Genomic DNA, 20,985 nt, shown 5'->3' on the forward strand with positions numbered 1-20,985 from the left:
ATCCTATGAGGGCTTTCATGCAGACATTTGTATCTGAGGGCATTCAAATGAACATCACATCCCAAAAAAGAGGGGAAGGAATTGGACTCAGCCTATAACTCACTGAACAGCTACTAAAAAACCCAGAATATAAACTCGGATACAAGCAGAGCCAAGAAGCCATCAAGTTTGCAGGCAGGTTATTGTTTTGATGGGAAGAGGACAGTGGATTTATTCATGTTTATGTGGCTGGCAGCAGCAGCCATAAAGCACTCAAGCACATAAACTCACTTTTGGCTCCCAGGTTTATTCCAGGCTGGAAGCCTTTGGGGGACTTCTGGATGAGAAGGCTGAGATCTCACTGGGAAAGTTCTGGATGAAATGATGACAGCTTTCTGCCAGCATGCCTGCCCTCAAATCTATTATTTAGGGATGAGAGCTCCTGTATGGAATGTTAGGAGGAAAGAACTGTCCCAGTGGCCACACCACAATCCCCAAATTGGCATTTTATCCCTCGTTGTTCCTGTTTTTCCAGGAGCACAGCTCACTGGGAGCTGCAATTTCCATCAGCTCCAATGGCAGAGGATGGGGTTGGGATGTCATCCTGAGGGTGGCCAAATAAAGGGAGAGGTATCTCCCCAAATTTTCCCTCCACGTGGCAGAGCCAGCAAGTGACAAACCTCACAGAGCCCCAGATGGGTTTCTAAGGAATTTCCCTTTGCTAATAGACTTCAATTTCTTGGTCTAATTGCTGGAATCCTTGGCTAAATCCTACTTTACCTGGTCCATGTCTCACACCAACTCATTGCCCATCCCCACACCCAAGCCATGGGCAATGCCACGTCCTTCAAAGCTTGATTTATCCCAAGGTTTTCAATAGTTGAGTCAACAAAATCCAGGAGGACAAAACTCTTCCACCAAGAGGCAGTCAACACATTACTGCCAAACACATGGTTGGGATGAATCCAAACTCCCACAAGCCACAGTATGGGTTGGGAATTAAGGACCAGCATGTGTTAGGAATTACAGAGATCACATAAATGAGTCACAATTCGAAACAACTCCTTTTATAAATTTCCGATAAAATCAGCCTAATTAGTATCAGTGTTTTGAAACCAATTTGCTTTGTGTCTCCTGCACTCCAAGCAAGAGGAGAATGAACCCTGTTGGGGAGAATTATGCAGCTTATGGCTGTTTTGAGACATAAAAGTGGAATTTTTAGTGACCAGGTGTGCCTCAGTTTCCCACTAGTGCCCCCAGCTCCTTGCTGATGGTCCTTTAGCCAATTTCAGAAGATGGAAAAAAAATCCTCACCTTTCTTAACAGGGCTAACAGATTTTCATTAATTAACAAAAGGCTTTAAATACATAGAAGTGACTCAAAACTATGATTTTCTCATACTCTCTAAAATGACATCTTGCTGTCACCAGGAGAAAAGGCTCCATCCTTTCTGGGTGCTTGTAGTGGAACAGCTGATTGCAGGGATTCTGGAGACAGGGCAAGAGGAAAACAAACTGCAGCCCTTGGTTCTGAATGCAGCTACTCCATCACCTGCTGCTGATGGATTTTCAAAGGAGATAAACCTTTTCCAAAAGTCCAGGAAGGAGCCAGTGCTGATTTTTGGATAGAGGCACTCCCAGCAGGACAGGGAGACCTGTCAGGTTTCATCACTAACCAGTTTGATTTTAAGCAAATGGGGAAAAAAAGCATCCATGAGTTTGATAAGGGAGAGCAGCATCTTCCTCACCAGATTCAAGTGAGGAAAAGTGGAAGGACTGTGGGGAAAAGGGGTAGGAGACTGTCCAGGGGTGTCTGCTGCTGCCAACCCACCCCAAAAAGTAGGAGTAAATCATCACCTTCTCCTTGAAAGCTGCAGTGCCCTTGCTGATCGATCCACAGAGCCTGGGGAGGCACCTGGGAGCTCCACCAGACACACAGCAACAAGCAGTGATGAAATCAAACCTCTCTCCTGCTTCTCATCTCTCCCTCTACCCTCAGATCCGAGAGGTGCCTTCCTCTTTGTAAGCTCCTCGTGTCCCTCACAACTGCCTTTTGATGTCCCAATGCCCCTCGAGGTCCCTCCTGTTGCAGCCAACACAGATTTTCCTTTATCCCATCTCTTTAATGCCCAAAGCCAAATTCCTGACCTCGGTGAGCACAGCTCACTCCTCCCCTCCTGTGCCAGGGGGATCCATCCCAGTCCTGTGGCAAAACATCAAATTATGGCCACTCTGGGAGACAAGGCTGTCTTCACAAATAAGGCAGCCTGTGCAGAATGCACAATCGAATGGCTTTGCACAGCACAACTACTCCACCAGGACAGATAAAAGCCTGGGAAGAAAGGAAATGCAGATATCCAGGCTCTGGGACTTTATGGGAAGAAGGGCGTAGCTCGCAGTGAAGTGGATGTCAACACAGTTCTAGAAGAATAAAGTCACCGAGAACGAAAAGTAGGTGAAAACAGAAGGAAAAAAAGAGAGAAAATGCACTCACACACTCAGTTCCCCCCATGCTTGGAATAATTTGGGGACATGTGGTATTCTGTTGGCATTCAACCAGGTCACAATACAAACCCTAAAAGCAGCAGGAATGAAGCCCTGGAAAAACAAAGTGGTTTTTGCTGCTGCACTGCCTCTGGTGCTGCTTTTGTCCCCCAGCAGTGGTGACAGAGTTGCTCCAAACGGGGAGCATTTGAGATGCACAGGCAGCTTTTGTGGTGATGTTTAATGGCTCCAGCACGGGGGACAATCCCCTGTGACATCTCAAGGCTTTCACCTGTGACAAAACACACCCAATTATGCCCCCAGCAGCGTGCAAGGATGCTCCCCTCCCTTGATTTTCCTTTCCAATGCCCCAAATACTCTTCCTTCTGGTCACCGACCCCATTAGCTGCATCCCGAGCCCAGGGAATTCACAGAGCTGTGGCTACAGGAAGGATTTATCTGTGGAAAAACCATCACCAACCAGCACATGGCCCAGGGGAGAATGAAGGGCTGGGTCTAGGCAGCAGCAGCCAGGATTGGGAGGGTGTTGGAGTTAATATTCCGAGTGCAAATTCCGAGCAGTCGGCGCTGCTTGTTCCATTATCATCCCACAGTCACGCCTCGCTGCACCTTTGCTCAGACCCTGCAGTGACAAGCATCTGGATTTTAGGATTCGCAGGTAAACTAAGCAGCAAATTTGTTCCTTCCTCTGCTGCTACACAACAGGGAAAATACATATGGAGATGGCAAAACTCGCAGGGATCTGAGAATTCAGTTGCCTCCCTCCACGGCAGCACAGGCTCTGCCGGCAGCAGGTGGTGCTGTGAACCCAACAGCAGCATCCAGGCACTCCTGGGGAACATCTGCCTGCCTTCTGAAACTGCTCTCGTGGAGAAACTGAGCTCACAAACCTGGGAGACACTGCTGGTAAGGCTGGTGCACTAAATATGGCCTGTTCAGCCCAATTTCTTGCATGAAGCGACTCAGTGCTAAGGAACAAGGGGATTTGCACAGCTGGTTTTGTGTGAATTGATCATTCTGGAAGGAAACTTGGAACCCCCAGTCCCATATGCAAGCCAGGACCTCAAAGGAAAGTTGGTTTTCTCCTGATTTGGAACACAGCAGCTGGGAGTCAGTGAGGTAGGGAAAAGCTGGAAGTGTCCAGGATAAAGCTGGGACTCACTGATGTTTTCCACAGGTTAGTTGGTCCAGAAAAGTCACATCACCAAGGAAGGGTTTGGTAAATGTTGAATTATCAAGCTGAACCAGATCCTGAGCTGGTATTGAGGCAAAGCTCCCAGGAAGGAAAAGGATCAACTGAAATGGTGATGTTGATCAGCATGGAGGTTTTATTCTCTTTTTTAACTCCTGGTCAGCGTGATGATCTCACTCTGGATCACACACACAAATCCAGTTTATCTTATCTCGAGCTGCTGGTGACTGTGTGAGCTGTGAGTCTGAAAGCTGTCCTTATCAGAAAACCAAACTTGAAGATCCAGCTCCTTGCTGAAGGACAAGCAGAGAACCTCCTGGTGCCACCATGGCCACCAGCCTGACCAGGTTCTGTCCTCCTCCTCCTCCTCCTCTTAGCCAGAAACATCACCTACAGATCCTTAAAATGGGAATATCAAAGGACCTTTGAGTCCTGCTGGAAAGGACGTGCAAACCTCAGACATCCCAGAGAGCCAGCTCAGCACAGCACATTCACCCAGCCACAGCCCACAGAGAGGGGAAAGTCAGGACAGCATTCCCTGCCCAGCCTGCAGGTCTGCAGCCGCGGCAGCATTTCCGGATTAGCCATTTTCCACCGATTATTCCTTTCTAAACGAGCAGCTAAATGGAATGAGCCCTCTCAGGCAGCCACCAGGCCACAGCAAAGGACGTTGCTCTGCTGGAAGTGGCTGCAGGGATCAAAGGCAGAGACTTATTCTGGAACAAAGCTGGAGGAAGGGATTAGTCACTGCCGGCAGCCACGGGAGCTGGCAGTGAACTCAGCCTAAGTGCTCAGAGACTCACAGCCCAGCCCAGCCTGAGCTGGAGGAGAAACCAAACTGCTGCAGGGCTTTTCCAGCCACAGCTCTGCCACTGAGGGCTCTCACACAGCCAGGAGAGGAGCTGGAAGTTCAGGCTGACAGTTCTTATAAATGTGAGCAGAGGCTGTGAAAATATTGGTTTGGGATGAGTAAGGTTTAGTCCTAAATCACAGAATTGTAGAATGGTTTGGGCTAGAAGAGACCTTAAAATTCATCCCATTCCATGCCCTGCCATGGACAGGGACACTTTCCCCTATCCCAGGTTGCTCCAAGCCCTGTCCAGCCTGGCCTTGGACACTTCCAGAGGCAGCCACAGCTTCTCTGGGCAAAGAGAAGTTCAGCAGTGGCTGTGATGTGGCTGTTGGAGCTGGATAGTCACTCCTTCTGTCCTGGGAAATTCTCCTGAGGCATTGCTAGAGATACAAACGCTTGGGCAAAGTGAGTTTTTGAGCTTGCACAAACAAGATTTCTCATTCCCAGCCTTTGGGTTTTGCTGAGATGCTAATTAACATGAGATGGGAAGAGTTTTTACAGCTTTAAATGTGAGGGTAAAGTAGCTACATCTGTTCCAGGGGCAGCCCTGAGTGACTACAAACAACTTCACATTACGTTGTGTTTCCACCTACTCACTCCAGGCTGGGGACAGGGACAGAATATTTGATCACACTCCTGTGCAGCTTAGGAATCTTACTGATGTTTTAGTCAATTATGCCGTCTATATCTCAGTCAAAGTTTTTTAAAAATCAAATATATTCTGTAGCCCTGTTTATCTCGTTATCCACGAAAGATTCAAAGATCCAATGCAGCTTTGAGCTTGGCTCTTGATTAATTCCCAGCCCACCAGGGAGAAGAAATTTGCTTTGGAGGAAAAGCCCCAAATCACAGCCAAGCAGCAGAGTTGGCAAATGACATTTCAAGGAACTCATCAATGAATAAGGTCAACACGTGGGGTAAGGAAGAAGTCCAGCTCTCCTCTGGGGAATTCTGCTAGCACAGAGACACAGACCTCTTGCCACCAGCAGGTCTTCAGTGGGATTTAGGACTCTATTTTGCTTCCAAAGGCTCTTTAAACCTTGGACATGCTGCACATATTGCTTGGTCTCATTAGCCTGTGATTTACAGAAAATTATAAAATGGTTTGGGTGGGAAGGGACCTTAAAGATCATCCCATCCCACCCCCTGCCATGGGCAGGGACACCTTCCACCATCCCAGAGTGCTCCAGGCCCTGTCCAGCCTGGCCTTGGACACTTCCAGGGATCCAGGGGCAGCCACAGCTTCTCTAGGAATTCTATTCCAGGGCCTCACCACCCTCACAGCCAGGAATTCCTTCCCAATATCCCATCTCTCCCTGCCCTCTGGCAGTGGGAAGCCATTCCCTGTGTCCTGTCCCTCCATCCCTTGTCCCAAGTCCCTCTCCAGCTCTCCTGGAGCCCCTTTAGGCACTGAGGTCTCCCTAAATCCTTCTCTTCTCCAGGTGAACACCCCCAGCTCTCCCAGCCTGGCTCCAGCCCTCAGAGGAGCTCCATGGCTTCTTCTGGACTCACTGCAACAGCTCCACATCTTTCTGATGTTGGATTTTCTGCAATAACCTTCTTCCTTCGGGTGCTTTGATCCTGCTGGCACACAGTGCTGCTGCTGTGCTGCTCCTCAAAGTCAGATGGTGCCTGGACCCACTTCAATCACACCCCAAATCCACCCTCACCCCCTTCTCTTCTCCCCTCAAGTTTCCCCACAAAGCTCTGTGCTTTGGGACCTGAATACAGAGTAATTCTTAGCATCCCCAAGTTACTGGGAGCATGTTTGTTACACAGAGTTACAGCACCACTGCCAGATCTGAAAGAATTGGATATTTCCCATCAAAAGACTTTTTTCTCCATAAGGGAATCAGATTCACAGCTCGTTGTGACACTGGCACACACTGGCTTGTGTCTCCTGCCAGCCCCACGTCCCCATCTCAGCCAAAAAGGTTCAAACAGAGCAACCCTTCTGCTCCCAGAGTCCTTTTACCCTTTTCCAGAGCTGACCTTAGGATTTGTCACTCTCTGATGGAGCCCAGGGAAGCTTTCCATCACTGCCACACCAAACCATCCATGTGGATGAATGCTACAGGACTAAACACCCAGCCTGGAGATGGATTTAGCAACATGCTGATGCCTGGAGGCTGCTCAGGGTTATCCCTCCTGTGACAGATCCCAGGAGACTTGGGGCCTTTTAAAAATGGGGATTTAGAGATATGGGAAGAAAGCAGAGCTATCATCACACCAACACCTCCTGCAGAAAGGAGCCAGGGGAAGCTCTCTGTGACCCAGCCATTCCCTGGGGCACAATGTCACCACCCCAAAGCAGGAACACCACAATTCCCTCCTCTGGAACCCACAGGGTTCCCAACATCCCCTACAGCACATCCCCCCAGCACGTGGCTCGAAGGTGACACGAAGCAACTCGTGTGTGTCAAGTCCCCAAAAAACCAGTGGGGCTCCAACACAGCAGATGTGCAGATGAGAGCCAGGTACAAAAAGCCATTATCTTTCACCAACAAAACCTATTTTTCTTTCACAAATAACACCCATTAGCAACTCCAAGGAGAACAATCCCCGATCCGAAGGAGGACGCGGTTTTTTCTGCAGACACAATGCAAAGATTTTGTAGAATTCGGAGGTTCAAAAGGACTAATGTGGAAGATTATTTCGCAATTATCCAAGCAATTTTCTCTGCTCATTGTTCCCGGACCATAAGGGTTTTTAAATGCGAGCAGAAGGATTTATTCATCACAATAATAATAAAGCGAAATATTAAATCAGTGAATCTCTTTGCATGCAGCATAAAGCTCGCTTTGCTATTAAGCTCAGTAGCATCCTGTCACATAAACCACACGCAGTTTGTGTATTTAAGTACCATCTCCCTCCTTTATTTTTCCCTTCCCTAATTTGTAAGGCATTATCCTTCCATTTGTCCTCCAACCACGAGCAGATTCATACCACACAGTGTTAGTTCTTGTCAGTGGCTCTGCGCCCTTGCTCTCTTTTCGAGGGCATGTGGACATTTATATTTAATATTGATTGCTAACAGTGGCCAGCGAAGAAAGTTATGCTGGGATGGCAGGGAAGTCCTAAAATAAATAAAGATTTAGGGAGAATGCACTCCTTATAAATCAATGCTCAAGTGAGTGCATTTTCACGGGTCTGAAAATAAATGTTGGCTTTTGAAGGTGTCGCTTCTTCAGTCTGGCAGGGGAAAAAAAATAATCAACCCAAATATATGCAAAAATCAGCTACGACCTTGAGAGCATGGAAACTCTCATGGTCACATCAACCTTGGCTCAATTCCTTCTCTGCCATCCCTTGTAATATAAAGTGAGAGATGAGTTTTGAGGTCTTTGCAGTTGACAGGGATTCAGCGGGTCCCTCTTTTGTCTTAATAAAAAATTCATCCGGCAAAGTGCAGAAACAGTTACTACTTAGGTATTTATAAGGTGTCAACTGTCCTCACAGGGAGGCCCTTAAAAGAGCCTAAGCAAAGATTTCCAATGAGCAACAATCTTTAGCTCTAACCCATCAGAATTCATATTAGGCTCCACAAAAGCAATTCGTATTCCATGAGTGCCAAATTCCTGGCACCTCTTGTTTTTCTCCTCTGATAAAAGTATCCAGACGAGGTACAGACACCTCCAGCCATCCCCCAGGACTGAAGCTGAACTGAGCCAACTCCAACACACAAACCCCACAGTGAAACAAGCTCATTGTAGCCACATCTGCCTTACCATGATGGGGACACCAATGTCTGGCCACAAGAGATCCTCGGAGGGAAGCTTGGGAGAGTTCCACACTACCACAACTTTATTTAGGTAGGGGAGACCATTGAGCCTTTCCAGGGAGTTCATCAACACTTCCTCCCGCTCGTAAGTCAACATCACCACCGTGAACTGCTCCCGCGGGACGTTGCCACCCAAAGCAGCCTGGAATTCCTTCCCAGAGCCACCTGCTCCTCCACCAATGGGTCGAAATCCAGTCCCAGACCCCAGAAATTTCGCTTCCGATGGTAAGACGGGGTCAAAAGGAGTATAGGGGAAGAGGTGGAAAGGCCCCGGAGCAGAATTCCAATTCCTGTAGATATCCATCGCGGTGAGGGTGAAATTGCGGAGATATTTGGGGGATGCATAGGGTGGTTCTGTCTCCACGGGCCCCAAGTCCAGGTCACCATTGTCTGCCATATTGGGGTCCGTACCAGCAGCTTTGCCAGAGCGGTGGGGGATCTCCACGGCGGGTTCTTCTCGGATGGGAGCAGCCGGGATTTGGATTCGAGTCCTTATGATAGCTAAGACTGTGCTGAAGACGTTGTCGGAGGTGGAGAAGTAGGTCTCCCACAAGAAGCGGCCCTGCCTCCTCATGGCAAGGAGATCGTTGTCAGAAATGCTTCTCAGAAGAAAGTGCACTTCTGTGATACGTGGCTTTGGTATAATTAAGGCTGCCTCGTTCCACCGGATCACATCGTTGTAGGGTAGCTGAACTTGCTCTCCGAGAACCACCGGGATGGCCCCGACCTCCAGAGCCTCGAACAGTCTCATGGTACACCCGGCGGAGATCACTAACCGAGTGTCCCCGGGGGTGATGATCAGTGCAAAAGTAGAAAGCTTCAGTAGCTCTAGTCTGTCGTCCCTTTCTCCACACAGAGCCCACTCAGTGGGCAGACTCGCCTTGGGCTGGTTCTTACACGTGAACTCCACCAACACGAAGTCCAGCTTGCTGTCCTGGACAGCCTTCAAGGTGGTGATGATGCGGTCGTCGTAGTCGGCAGGGGCGTTGCCTTCGATCTCCTCTTCGAAAGAGCGAACCTCCTGCAAGCTGGATCGGAGAGACTCGATCTTCTCCCCCTGGAAACTGAACAGGTACTTACGCTTGACCGGCACCTGGGGCGGGATTTCTAGGAAGTTGGGCTCGGACATGGCGTGGACCAGCGGCGACACCACGATGTCAAAGCCTGGTCGGTACTGGGCGTCGTAGAAGGTGGACTGGGCGATCATGGCGCGCCCCGTGCTGATGTTGTAAATGAAGTTCTGAGTTTCCGACTTCCTCGATAGGTTGATGATGAGATGGTTGTGTCCATCAGTCCTCCAATATGGCAAAGAGTGCAACTGTTGCTCTAGTTCAGTAGGTTTTGGCATTACGGGCTCTTGCATTTCCCCCACTAAAATTATATACACACAAGCAATATTTGCATTTTCAGTAACATAAACATTAGTTCTGACAGTCGCCTCAAAGGCCTGTTTAATTAAAGGGTCTAAGGAACTACCAAAAGGGTAATCGTCACTGTTGTAGACATAGACTGGAAAGCCAGACGTCAGCGGGCAGCGGGAGTAGTCAAAGCAGTTGTGCAGCCTGCAGTTCCTGTTGGATTTCGGCAGGGGGAAGGTCGCATCGTCCTTATCCGGCAGCAGCCGGATGGGCAAGGAGAGCTTGGGCTGGTTCTGAGCCATCAGCTCTTTGTAGGAATGCTCAGTCTGACTGATGACGTTCTTCAGCTGCAGCAGGTCCTGCTTGGCATTTTCAATGCTCTTCTTGCAGGCCTCGATCTTCAAGTTGAGCTTGGCGATCTCGCTGTTGAGCTCCTGCCGCTTGGCCTCGAGCTGGAGCAGCTCCTCGCTGACCGACTCGCGGATCCGGCACAGGTCCTGCACGTGCTTCACCTCGCACAGCTCGTTGCCCGTGCGGGGGCCGAAGATGCGCTTGCCGGCATCGTCCGCGTCGTCGATGGTGGTCAGGTAGTAGTGGGCGATGAGGGGGAAGAAAACGAGGATGATGAAGAGGGTGAAGCTGAGCCAGGTGAGCCGGATCCGACTGGACCACCTCAACACCCACGGCTGGCCTCCGTTCCCCACTCCCCCATTGCGCAACATCGTATAGCCAGTCATGAGTTCCGAAGTCGCCGCGCGCGCAATCACGTTGGATCAGTAGCCATAACCAAGAGAGTTTTTACAGCGAGTCCCTCGAAAGGAAATGTTATTGTGCCTGCTTAACGAGGAGCCAGTGGAAGGGGAATTTCATCTTCCTGCCGTGCCGGCGGCTCTTCCACGGTCGTTTTGGATCCCGTTAGACTCGATCATTGACCTTCTCGCCCACCCCCAGCCCACCCTTGGTCCGCAGGCAACCTTGGCTGGAAGTGTCACAGCGTTGTCATGGTGATTCAAAGTCGCAACCGGCAGAAGAAAAACGCAGTGGGACAGAGCCAAACTCTACCGCTGCTCCCAACATCCTGCATTACCATCCAATGAATATGCAGAGGCTGCAGCCATCGTGGAAAAGGAGCCAGAAGGGACTCGCAGCACTGTCAGTCTCTCTCATCGCTGCTGGGGGGGTGAAGCTCTGCCATTCCTACGAGAGAACAATCACACAGTCACACAATGCAACCAAAATGACCATGAGTGACCTAAGACATCATTAGATTTAAAAGCAATTGTCCTCTCTCAAAAGAGATGTCACCGGAGGAGGTGATGGGATCCACTAGATTGGACACACAGCTTTCTCCAGGCACTCTGCTCTCCATTAGGGTTGGGTAGGATTGCTCCAGACCACACAACCTCCTCAGCCCTGGCCACTGACCCCTGTTTTCTCCACCTGCAAGGCCTTTTCCCCTCATTTCCAAACCAGAGGTGTTGACACACACCTGCTCTCCCTGCCCGCCTCGCTGTGATCCCGGGATTGGCAGTGCTGGGAATTTGTACTGCATAACTGAGTGTAATCGCCATTGTTCTGCTCTAGCGACCAGAGCTGATGAGGAATTTTTAGATGAAGTGTTTTGCTTTCATTTCCTGCTGGAAAATTTTGATTTGTTGCATGAGAAAGTTTAAAGGGAACGCACTCGTGTTGGTCACAATTAATTCCAGAGGGAATTTCTGGTCAGCACTGGAGAAGTCTGCACTGTACATCAGAGCAAAGATGCTGAAGTTAGGATCTGTTGGGAGAAATTCTTCCCTGTGAAGGTGGTCAGGCCCTGGCACAGGATTCCCAGAGAAGCTGTGGCTGCCCCTGGATCCCTGGAATATCCAAGGCCAGGCTGGACAGGGCTTGGAGCAACCTGGGATAGTGGAATCTGCCCATGGAAGGTGAAACTGGATGATTTTTAAGGTCCCTCCCACCCCAAACCATTATGTGATTCCATGAAATTCAGCTCTGACTCTTAGCTCTAGGCCAACAGATTTAAATCTAGGCCACATCAATATGCTGCCACTAGGAAATGCTCCTTCCCTTTTATTGGCATCCTCCAAGGTAGTGAAGTTTCTGGGATATTCTTTTATGCACTGGACTTCCCACATCCCTGATGAATAGAGAGCTGGGCTTAGCAGCAGCTCCTGCACAGCCTCAAGAGAAGCTCATTCATTTCCGTTTCAATTTTTAATTAGAGGAAAGTCATCCACGCTGGTGACGGTCATTTTTCACTAAATCTATTTAATGCCCCTCTCATCTACTCATCAAGAATTCCCAGAAATAAGGTGAGGAAGCAAATCTCAGCTGAAAGAGAGATCTGGAAACGGGCCAAAGCAAAAAAAATGTTCACCTTAAAGCAGCAGAGAGAAGTCAGGAGGAATTTTCAGTGCTGTACTCAAGTGCGTGTCAGAGAAAATAAAAGGAAAATTTGATTTTAACCAGGAAAAATGATCATGGAAAGGGGAAATATGTGGGGTAATAAAGCACAATCCCTAGGCCTGTGGTTACACAGCCATTTGTTGTCACTAGCTAAACACCCCATGATTAAATGGGATTTCCACACCCCACCAACGTGACCCACAACGCAGTTGCACAGCAGAATGGACACTTTAAGACAGATTTTAAATTCATGACATTGGCAAGCAGCAGCAGTATAAATCTCAGAAAGCCAGGAGGATAAAGGGCTAAAAAGTCAGCAAAAGGCTAAATCAGCTTTCTTAGATCTTGGCAGCACATGGCTGTGGGCAGATGGGAGGCTGCAGCCTCTGGGACTGCTCTGCCCAGCAGCAGGATTTCAGCAGGCACCACTGACTGAAGGCAAAAAAAGAATAATAATATTAATAAAAAACACTTTTAAAGTCCATTTTTCCCCCCTCCACCCCTTTTCAAGCTCTCTGCAGGAAGAGAAGCTCATGCTGTGTGTGTCTATGCCAGACCCTGCTATTTCAGCCTGGTCTCACAGGGGAAATCTGCAAAGATTCTCCAGTTGCCACCAGTTTTTCTGCAAACAGCTGGCCAGGAGATGAGCTGCCCTAATAATGCTTTTCCTGGGGGAAATGCCAAAGCACACACTCACTTGAACATCACAGAATCTAAAAATCAGCTTAACTTTGAGGCACATGTGGGGAAAATGAGCTTTGCTGGGTTTTTTTTCTTTTGGGGTGTCATGGGATAAGTGGGGTTAAACCCTTCAACACAGAAATGAGGGATCAGAAATGTGGACATGTTGTTTTGGGATCAGAAATGTGGACATGTTGCTTTGGGCTGGTCAGAAAAACTGCAGCCCCAAAGTGAGATTGCACCTAAATCTTACTCCTTTGTGGTTACTTTGCTCGTTTATAAGCCACAAACAGTAACAAAATGGCAAATTGGACTCCTTAAAATGGCAATTGGGGTCCTTGAAAAGTCAAATCCATCACCCCAGACATGATCCTATGCAGCTGTTCTGCCACCTAATCCTTCCAGTGGCTCCTCTGGTCTTTCCCTTCCTTGACACAGAACAAACTTCATCCTCCTCACCTAAAAACCTAAAAATGGGGGCTGGGAATTAAAAATATCTGTATGCTCAGAAGCCTGGGGTTGCCAATGTGACTCTGTCTTGGAAAACACCAGCTGGGAAAAACCAGAGCAGGCTGAGGAGGGATTTAAAATGCACCACACGTGGCTTGGGATTAGTTAAAAGTGTGGACTGTCAGTATGAAATATGTGCTGGTGATAAAAAGAGCACTTTAGACACACTCCTGGACTCTTCTTCACTATTAAGACTTTATTCCTCATCAACTCAATAGAGCCTGAGGTTGTCACACATTGCCATTAGCACTTATAAAAAAAAAAAGACAAAGTAAAAACCCAATTCGTGGTTTTACCAAGAGAGACTTCAGGGTTGTGTTTATCAGCCCTGGGGGGAAAAGGCTGCTGATTCCCATCATTCCCAAAATGAAATTTGGGAGGAGGAGAAGCAGGACAGTGCTGGGGTTTGCAGTCAACTCATCCCTCTCACTCCCAAATACTATTTAGCTCCTTAAACTTACCAATCTCCACACTGAGAACTCTTGTTGATGTTATAGCACAACGTGGCTGCCTGATGGAGCTAATTACACACACAGAAAGAGGCAGGAAGAGCTCCTTGGAGATCAGAAGATCAATAATTCCCAGAGCCTCTTCCCAATGCCAACCTGACTGAATTCCCAGGCACGACAGGTTTGCAGAATGCAGCTCCTTCTCCCATGAAACTCAGCTGCTCAGAGCACCCTGTCAGAGCTCAGGCTGCATTCCCAGCTTTCCTCAACTCCACAGCAGGAGTTTTCCACAACTCCTCATGCCATTGAAGATGTGGGAATACCTGAGATTCTCCCTCATTTTGCATTTCTAGGAAGAGCCAGGCTGGTCTGATCTGTGGGTGTTCATGGAGTCATTGCTCTGCAGATGTTCAAAAACCTGAGCATTCCTCCCTGCTAACACCTCTGTTACCCATCTCCCTATAAAATTAGGGAAATGCTGCTCCTATCTCAGCATATTTGTGAACAGAGCCTGGAAAATTTAAATTTATGGTCTTTCAGAGCTCAGCAGAGCAATACATAACAGAACATGGTGGCACAGACTGCACTGTGGGGGGAAAATCCACTCTGCTATATCAGAATTCCCAAACTCTGTGCATCCACACTCATCCTTACTCTCTTTCCTTATGAAATGAGGGCTCTGCAGGGTTATTATCCACAAAGTTCTGCTGTGGATAAAGCACTCCTCATGGAGAACAAACCCACCTCTGCCACACCTCCTGGCAAACAGAGAAAGACCTCAGGGAGTGTGGAAGTGGCTCCTGTGCTTTATCTGTCCAGGCTTGGACAGACAGCTTCTATTGCCAAGTCTCTTTTTCACCAGCACTAGAAATTAAATCAAAGAGAGAAAATACAAATACAGTGTATTCTCCCCTTCAGGACAGGGTGTGGTGGAAGAAAATGTATTCCAAACAACCTTTCAGCAGTGATGACTTCCTACTTCCTAATGCTCTCAAAGGGAAGGATTACATCCCAAATCACTGATCACTTTGGGAACAGGAGCAGCTGAACGAGGAGAATAAATCTATCAGGTGTGTGCTTTAAGGTACAGTTGGTTGGGAGCAGATCCTTCAAAGGAGGAGATGGAAAATTCACTCTGAAATGTTTCACAAGCAGCAGCCTTAGGGATCATCCCAAGGGATTTGTACCATCTCCAGAGCTCAGGGGTACAGAGAAATTCTCCCAGGCTGAGATCAGTGCTGTTACATGCACAGGTAAAAGGTCCTGTAATCTGTAGATTCCAGGGATAAACTGCCTGCCTGGCTTTGGGGAGTTTTACCTAAACCAAGGAACATTCAGCACAATTGCAGCTCCATGCAAAGCCAAACCTGCTTCCAGCATTTTCCCTCATCCACATGGGAATGTGTGAGGTAAAGAGTCCTGGAGAAATGCTCCAAGAGCCCTTCCATGTGCTCACTCTGGAAAAGCAGCAAACCACATATGCTGAAGAAGGCAGTGGCTTTAGAAGTGGCAAAAAAAAACTTGAGGAAGTTTTTTTTCCACCCCAAGTTCCTGGGGAAGAAGACTGCTCACTGCTGTCACCAAGGCACACAAGTGATGTTCTCCTCTGTCCTTCCAGCTGCAGGGAAAAGCAGGAAGAGCCAATAGATCAATACCTTGCTCTGAGCTTGATGTCACCAGCAGAATTTTGGGGTTTTGGATCATGGACTGGTTTACACCACACTGGTGACAGACAGGGTTCAGTTGTTTCAAAGGGGGAAAATTATTATCCTGCAGGAGTTAGGAGGGCTCAGGAGAAGAGCTTTAAATGGGATTTAAGGAGGATCTAGGAGGTCAAAAGATATCCAAAACCCACAGGACAATGCCTGGGTTCAGAGACAGCCAGAGTTCCCTTCCCATTTAATCAATTTTATGACACTGTCCAGGCTCCCAGGTGGCAACAATTCAGAAATGGGGGCAGAAACTTGGAGTTAAGATGTCCAAGGCAACAATTCAGAAAGGGGGACAGAAACCTGGAGTTAAGATGTCCAAGGCAACAATTCATAAACCTGGAGCTAGGATGTCCAAGGCAATAATTCAGAAAGGGGGACAGAAACCTGGGGTTAAGATGTCCAAGGCTACAATGCAGAAATGGAGGCAGAAACTTGGAGTTAAGATGTCCAAGGCCTGTCCCCAGCTCTGGCACTGCCTCTCTCCAGCACCCAGGGGACACCACACACCCTCCAGGTCTCCATCTCCCTCTGCACACAGCAAAGGTGACCTCAGACTGTTTCCAAGCAGATGAGTGAGAACTGAGCCTGGCTCTCAGCTTCGTGTTCTCATCTGGGCTCCAGGAGATGCTCAGGATTGGGAAAACACAGAAATCTCTCCCCCAGGTGCTCACAGAGCTCTGAGCCCCTCAGGGGCTGTGCCACTCCTGGCTGAGCTCAGCTGAGTGCTTCACAAACACTCATCCATTCTGATGAAATCCTGGAGACAGGAAAACCACATCCCATTTCCAGAGAGCAGGTAATGGAGGTGTGGAGAAACAACCTGCCCAAGGTCACTTGGGAAGCCGTGCCAGCTTGGGATTCACTCCACATCTCCTCGTCTTGTCCGCAAGATCATCCATCTTCCCAGCCTGCCTTTTTCCAGTGCCTTCCTTCTCCAGTGCCTTCCTGCTTTTTGCATAATGCATTGTGAAATCTGCTTTACATATAGAGCTTTTAGCCTTTAAATTTATTATTTAGTGTTGTTTCCTGGTAATAAAGCAGTCAGAGCATTTTATTTATTCTTCCAGGCTGTACACAAGCACTTCCCTGCTCAAAGGAACAGCCAGCTTCAGAGCAAATCCTTCTCTGTCCTGTGGGATGGAGTGGCAGAAAATCCTGCAAATTCAGCCCCTCTCCTCTCCAAAGCTCAGAGCAACCACAGGGCAGAGTTTTCCAAGAAAGCTGGAAAATCCCTACAGCCACAGGGGCTGATGTTGTAGAGTTCACCACATTCCCGGTTACAAAGTGCTAAAGATATTTTGGGACGTGGGAAGCAAACCAAGGATGCTCCACAGTGCAGTGGCACAAGCTTTTCCTCACTTCTAAAAGGGATAAATTAGGTGTGGGAGGAAGCAAAGCCTCTTTTTGCTTTTACCTTGAAGTAATTAATGAACAAGAAATCTCTTGAGGTTAAACCACAGCCAAGAGCTCCACGTCACGTGAGAGAAGCATGAAGGAGTCAGCTGCAGACAGGAGGAGAGGGCTGGTTTCCTGAACTCCATCAGACAGCTCAAATCCTTGGTATTCTTTGTGGTTTCCAGCCCTAGATAGCTCAGGCACGTTATTTTCCCCAGGGCAAAACCACAAGCATCTCTCACCTCCCTAAACCAGCCTCGTTGCTGCTTCCACAGCAGGAAATAACCACGTGGCAGGTTGAGGCTCCTGCTCTCTGGCAGAAGCTTCAGGTCATAATTAGGCACAACTTGAAAATTTTCGTTGTCCTGGGTGAGTTATAAGGAAAAGGAAATACTGCCTGAAAAGCACAGAAACACACACAGAAACATCTCACCCAGCAGGGTGGGTCCCTGTGGAAAATAATCCATCTGTGGGGGTTTTATGGAAGGTTTTATGGAAGGTTTGCCCCTTTCCTGCACTCAGGGAATAAACCAGTTCTGGAGGCTGAGCATCTCCAACAAGCATGAAATCACACAGGGGGGTTCTGGTGCACCTCAGAGGGCAAGGAGGCAGCTCAGCACTGAGTCCTCACAGCCCAGGGACACTGGGAATGTCACATCCAGGGACAGCCAACAGAAACCTGGGAAGCCCAGCTGAGCAAGGTTCAGTGACATTTATCAGTGCCAAATTAACCAACTCCAAATGCTCCTTCCCTCCCTCCTTCATCTGCTCCCATGTTGTCCCTGCTGCTGTGTCCAACCCCAGCTCCTCCCTCCTCTGGATTGGTCACCCACAGCCTCATTAACAAGCTGAGGTCCTTCTGCACTTTTTGGAGATCATCACCACCCAAATGGGAGCTGTTCTGTTCAATCACAGCAAAAATTAAATTACCTGACGTGCCATAATCTCCCCTATTGATACAGCAGGTGGGTTCTTATCCCACACAAAGCAAGCTGGAAATTCAGATCACTGATGGTCTGGGTTGGAAGGGACCTTAGGGATCATCCCATTCCATCCTGCCACAGGCAGGGACACCTTCCACTGTCCCAGGTTGCTCCAAGCCCTGTCCAGCCTGGCCTTGGACACCTCCAGGGATCCAGGGGCATTAGACTCCAAGGGGGTGGAATGGAATGTCTTGGAGGTCCTTCCAACCCAAACTGTTCTGGGATTCTGTGAAGCCTAATGAAGATCTGTGCAGATGTGGATGTGGCCAAATCCTTCAAAACACACCCAGAAGACAAGAACACGAGGTTTGTCTGTGCTTAATGAAGTCATTAAGCAGCAGCAGAGTGTATGATAGGAGATAAGCAGCAGCACAATCCATGGTAATTAAATTCCTACAAATCTCTGCTGCTTGGATTTGGGATGCTGCATGGTTTGACACACTGTGCTCTGTCTCCTTGCTGGTGCTCAGTGCTTCCCTCACAAGATATCACAAAAGAAACACAACAAACTAAGCTCTCCTCAAGCTGCCTGGCTGGGGAAGACCAACACACCCAGTCCTTGGAAAAGGCAGGATGGGAGATGGCAAACTCCACTCAGCCTGTGCATCCTGACTGCTCCTACCAAAATGGGGAGGTAGAAAATATCCAGAAAATGCTGCAGGGCAGATGGAGCAGCAACAGAGCAGTTAGGAAGGGCAAAGTGACATTTCTCTGTTCACTGGAGGGCTAGGAGAGAGGTCAGGCAAAGAGGGATCCAAGGAACTTGAGCAGAGCTGGAGGTGAAGGAAGGAATTAACTTTTCAGCTGCACGAGGCAGATTCAATCACTGAGCAGGGTGAGATGGGTTTTGGAAAGCCACAGGTTATAAAAATTGAGCTGAGGGTTGTGTTGAGCCTGCCTGGAAATGAATTGATCCATTTAAGACCTGCTCACCAAATGTTTAATAATGCAGCATTGACCAAAGGAGGTCTCTGCTCTGGAGCAGCACCTTCCTGCCCCAAGCTTGTGCTTCACACCTCCACGATGGCCAATTCTGGGAAATAAATGCTTTAGGATCATCCCCAGTCAGAGGTGATTCTGCCAACTCTCAGGGCTGGGAACTTGGGGATATTAGGAAGAATACTGCAGGACTCTCAGTTTAAGGGCTGCAAACTTAATGAGCAAACACAGCACTTCTTTTGACCTCGAAAATTACTTTTTTAGGATAAAAGAGAGGCAAAATAATAAAAAAAAAAAAAAAGCATGATGAAATGCTTCAACCAATGGCACTACTGCATGGAGCCTCTTCCTCAGCATCCCAGAGCAGATGTGCTGCACTCAAAATGTCTTTGTCTATTAAAACTGTGTCAGCTTCAGAGACTCCAAAACTCCCTGTGGCATAAACAGAATTTCTAATGAACAGCTGCAGGATACAGGAGTGGCCACGCCAAATGCAGCTGCTGAGATCGTTTTCTTTGCCCTCCTCTCTCACCAGCTTCTCCCTGCTGTCCAAATCTCACTTTCACTGCTCTCCTGTCCTCTCTCTCCCACAACTCTGCTGCCTCACTGTTCCTTCTGCACCCTCCACACATCTCCTGGTCCAAAAGAACCCTCGACCTGCTGGAGTTTTGCTGCTGCTTTCCCTGCTGGCACCAAAGAAGCGCAAAAAGGACAAATTCGGGAGCAAAACGTTATCATGCCAAACCCTGTAATTCCACAGAACAAGAGCAATCCTCGGGGAAGGATTTATCCTGAGTAAATTGAAACTCACTAATAGATTTTTTAGCTTCCACCCTGCCTTCCAGGCCAAGGCACCAAAGCATGACTCCTTGTGTGAGCTGGGGGAGTGTTTTTTTTAAATGCCTTTGAAACCCAAAACCTGCCAAGCTTAAAGCCTGGTCCAAATACAGTTCCCAGCTGCTCTCCTGAACCTAATGATGTCCTCTTAGCTGGAGAAAGAGTTGGAATGATTATTAATTTAGTCAGGTGCTTGTAATGCCTCTGCAGGGCTCGGCATTTTGAGAATTTTGTATTTTGATAAAAATATCTGTGGTGTCACTGTACCCCCCCGAGTTCCTCTGGGAAGAGCAGCACAAATGAAGCTGAATTCTCACTGTTTGATGCCTTCAGTTTTCCATGGGGTTCTCCAGTACCCCATAAAGAGCCTCAGTTCCCTATTTTCAGGCCATTTCTGCAGAGTTAAGCTTTGGGTGAGCTCAATCCCTCAAATCTGAGTGCAAACAGCTGATGGATGCCACAGTTAGTGGAAGATGAATGGGTAAGAGGAGATGCCAAAGCTCTGCTTTATTAGAACACTCTGACAACATTAAAGAGCATCTAATGCTAAGCAATGTGTCTTTTTAGAGAAATCTTCATTAACTGGTATCAAACATGAAAGCCAATTTAGTATCTTGTGGCTTTGGGACAATCTGCTGCAATCACACAAAGTTTGAATGCTTCAGTGGTGAGATTGCTGCTGTCACTGAGCATTCAAACCAGCCAGAGTTTTGCAAAGTTTATGGTTTAGCAGCTTCCCTGGACTGGCAGCAGGATGTGCAGGACAGAGCTTTTTCACAGGGCTTTGAATAGTTCACATCACTGATGCATTTCCCATGGTCAGGAGGGAGAATTCCCAGAGAAACCATGGAAATTGTGGATAATCCACTCTGCACTCCAGAGATCACCCAAATAATCCTTACCACACAACCCCACCTGCCTGCCCACAGCACAGGGTGGAGGGAATCCAAATGTTAGCATGTTTGGGGAGGCTGGAGCTCCTTTGGCTCCCAAATCCTCCTCCCAGGCAGGAATCTCTGACACACAGCAGCTATTTTTGCAGAGAACAGGGGCCAAATGTCCTCGGAGCAGCTCAAAAATGGGCTTTGGGCCACAGTGCCAGCACAAGGCTCATGCAGATGAAGGAACTGCTTCCAACACAAGCTGCTGTCTCCCAGCCCAAAGATCCCATCATCCCAAAGCTGGTTCCAGCTCATGGAACTGATCCCAACTCACTTCAGGGACTGTTTGGAAAGGAGATGCTGAGAGGTGCTGATGGATGAGGAAGCCACAAATGCCTCTTCTGGCCATTCTCATGAGTTATTATGGACAGCAGAGCCAGGCCAGCATCTCAGGCTGTGCCACCTCCCTCTCACCTCACTGGCTGGAGCTGGGAATGGCTCTGATCACACAGAAATCCCACG

The 20,985-nt window shown here is 48.3% G+C and overlaps 1 protein-coding gene across 7 annotated transcripts in view; it reads right to left on the reverse strand.

The window, feature by feature from the left end:
* The window catches only part of EXTL3 (exostosin like glycosyltransferase 3), a 127,611-nt gene that overhangs the window by 15,826 nt on the left and 90,800 nt on the right, over positions 1-20,985 (reverse strand). For all 7 annotated transcript variants that reach the window (XM_085057177.1, XM_085057178.1, XM_085057174.1 and 4 more), the window contains one exon: positions 8,257-10,864. In XM_085057177.1, the coding sequence (XP_084913303.1) occupies positions 8,257-10,404 (2,148 nt within the window). In that variant the 5' untranslated portion in view covers positions 10,405-10,864. The remainder of the gene's footprint in view (positions 1-8,256; positions 10,865-20,985) is intronic.

Source organism: Lichenostomus cassidix, chromosome 3 (assembly GCF_008360975.1).
Source record: "Lichenostomus cassidix isolate B80296 chromosome 3, HeHo_3.0, whole genome shotgun sequence".
Taxonomy (NCBI): Eukaryota; Metazoa; Chordata; class Aves; order Passeriformes; family Meliphagidae; genus Lichenostomus; species Lichenostomus cassidix.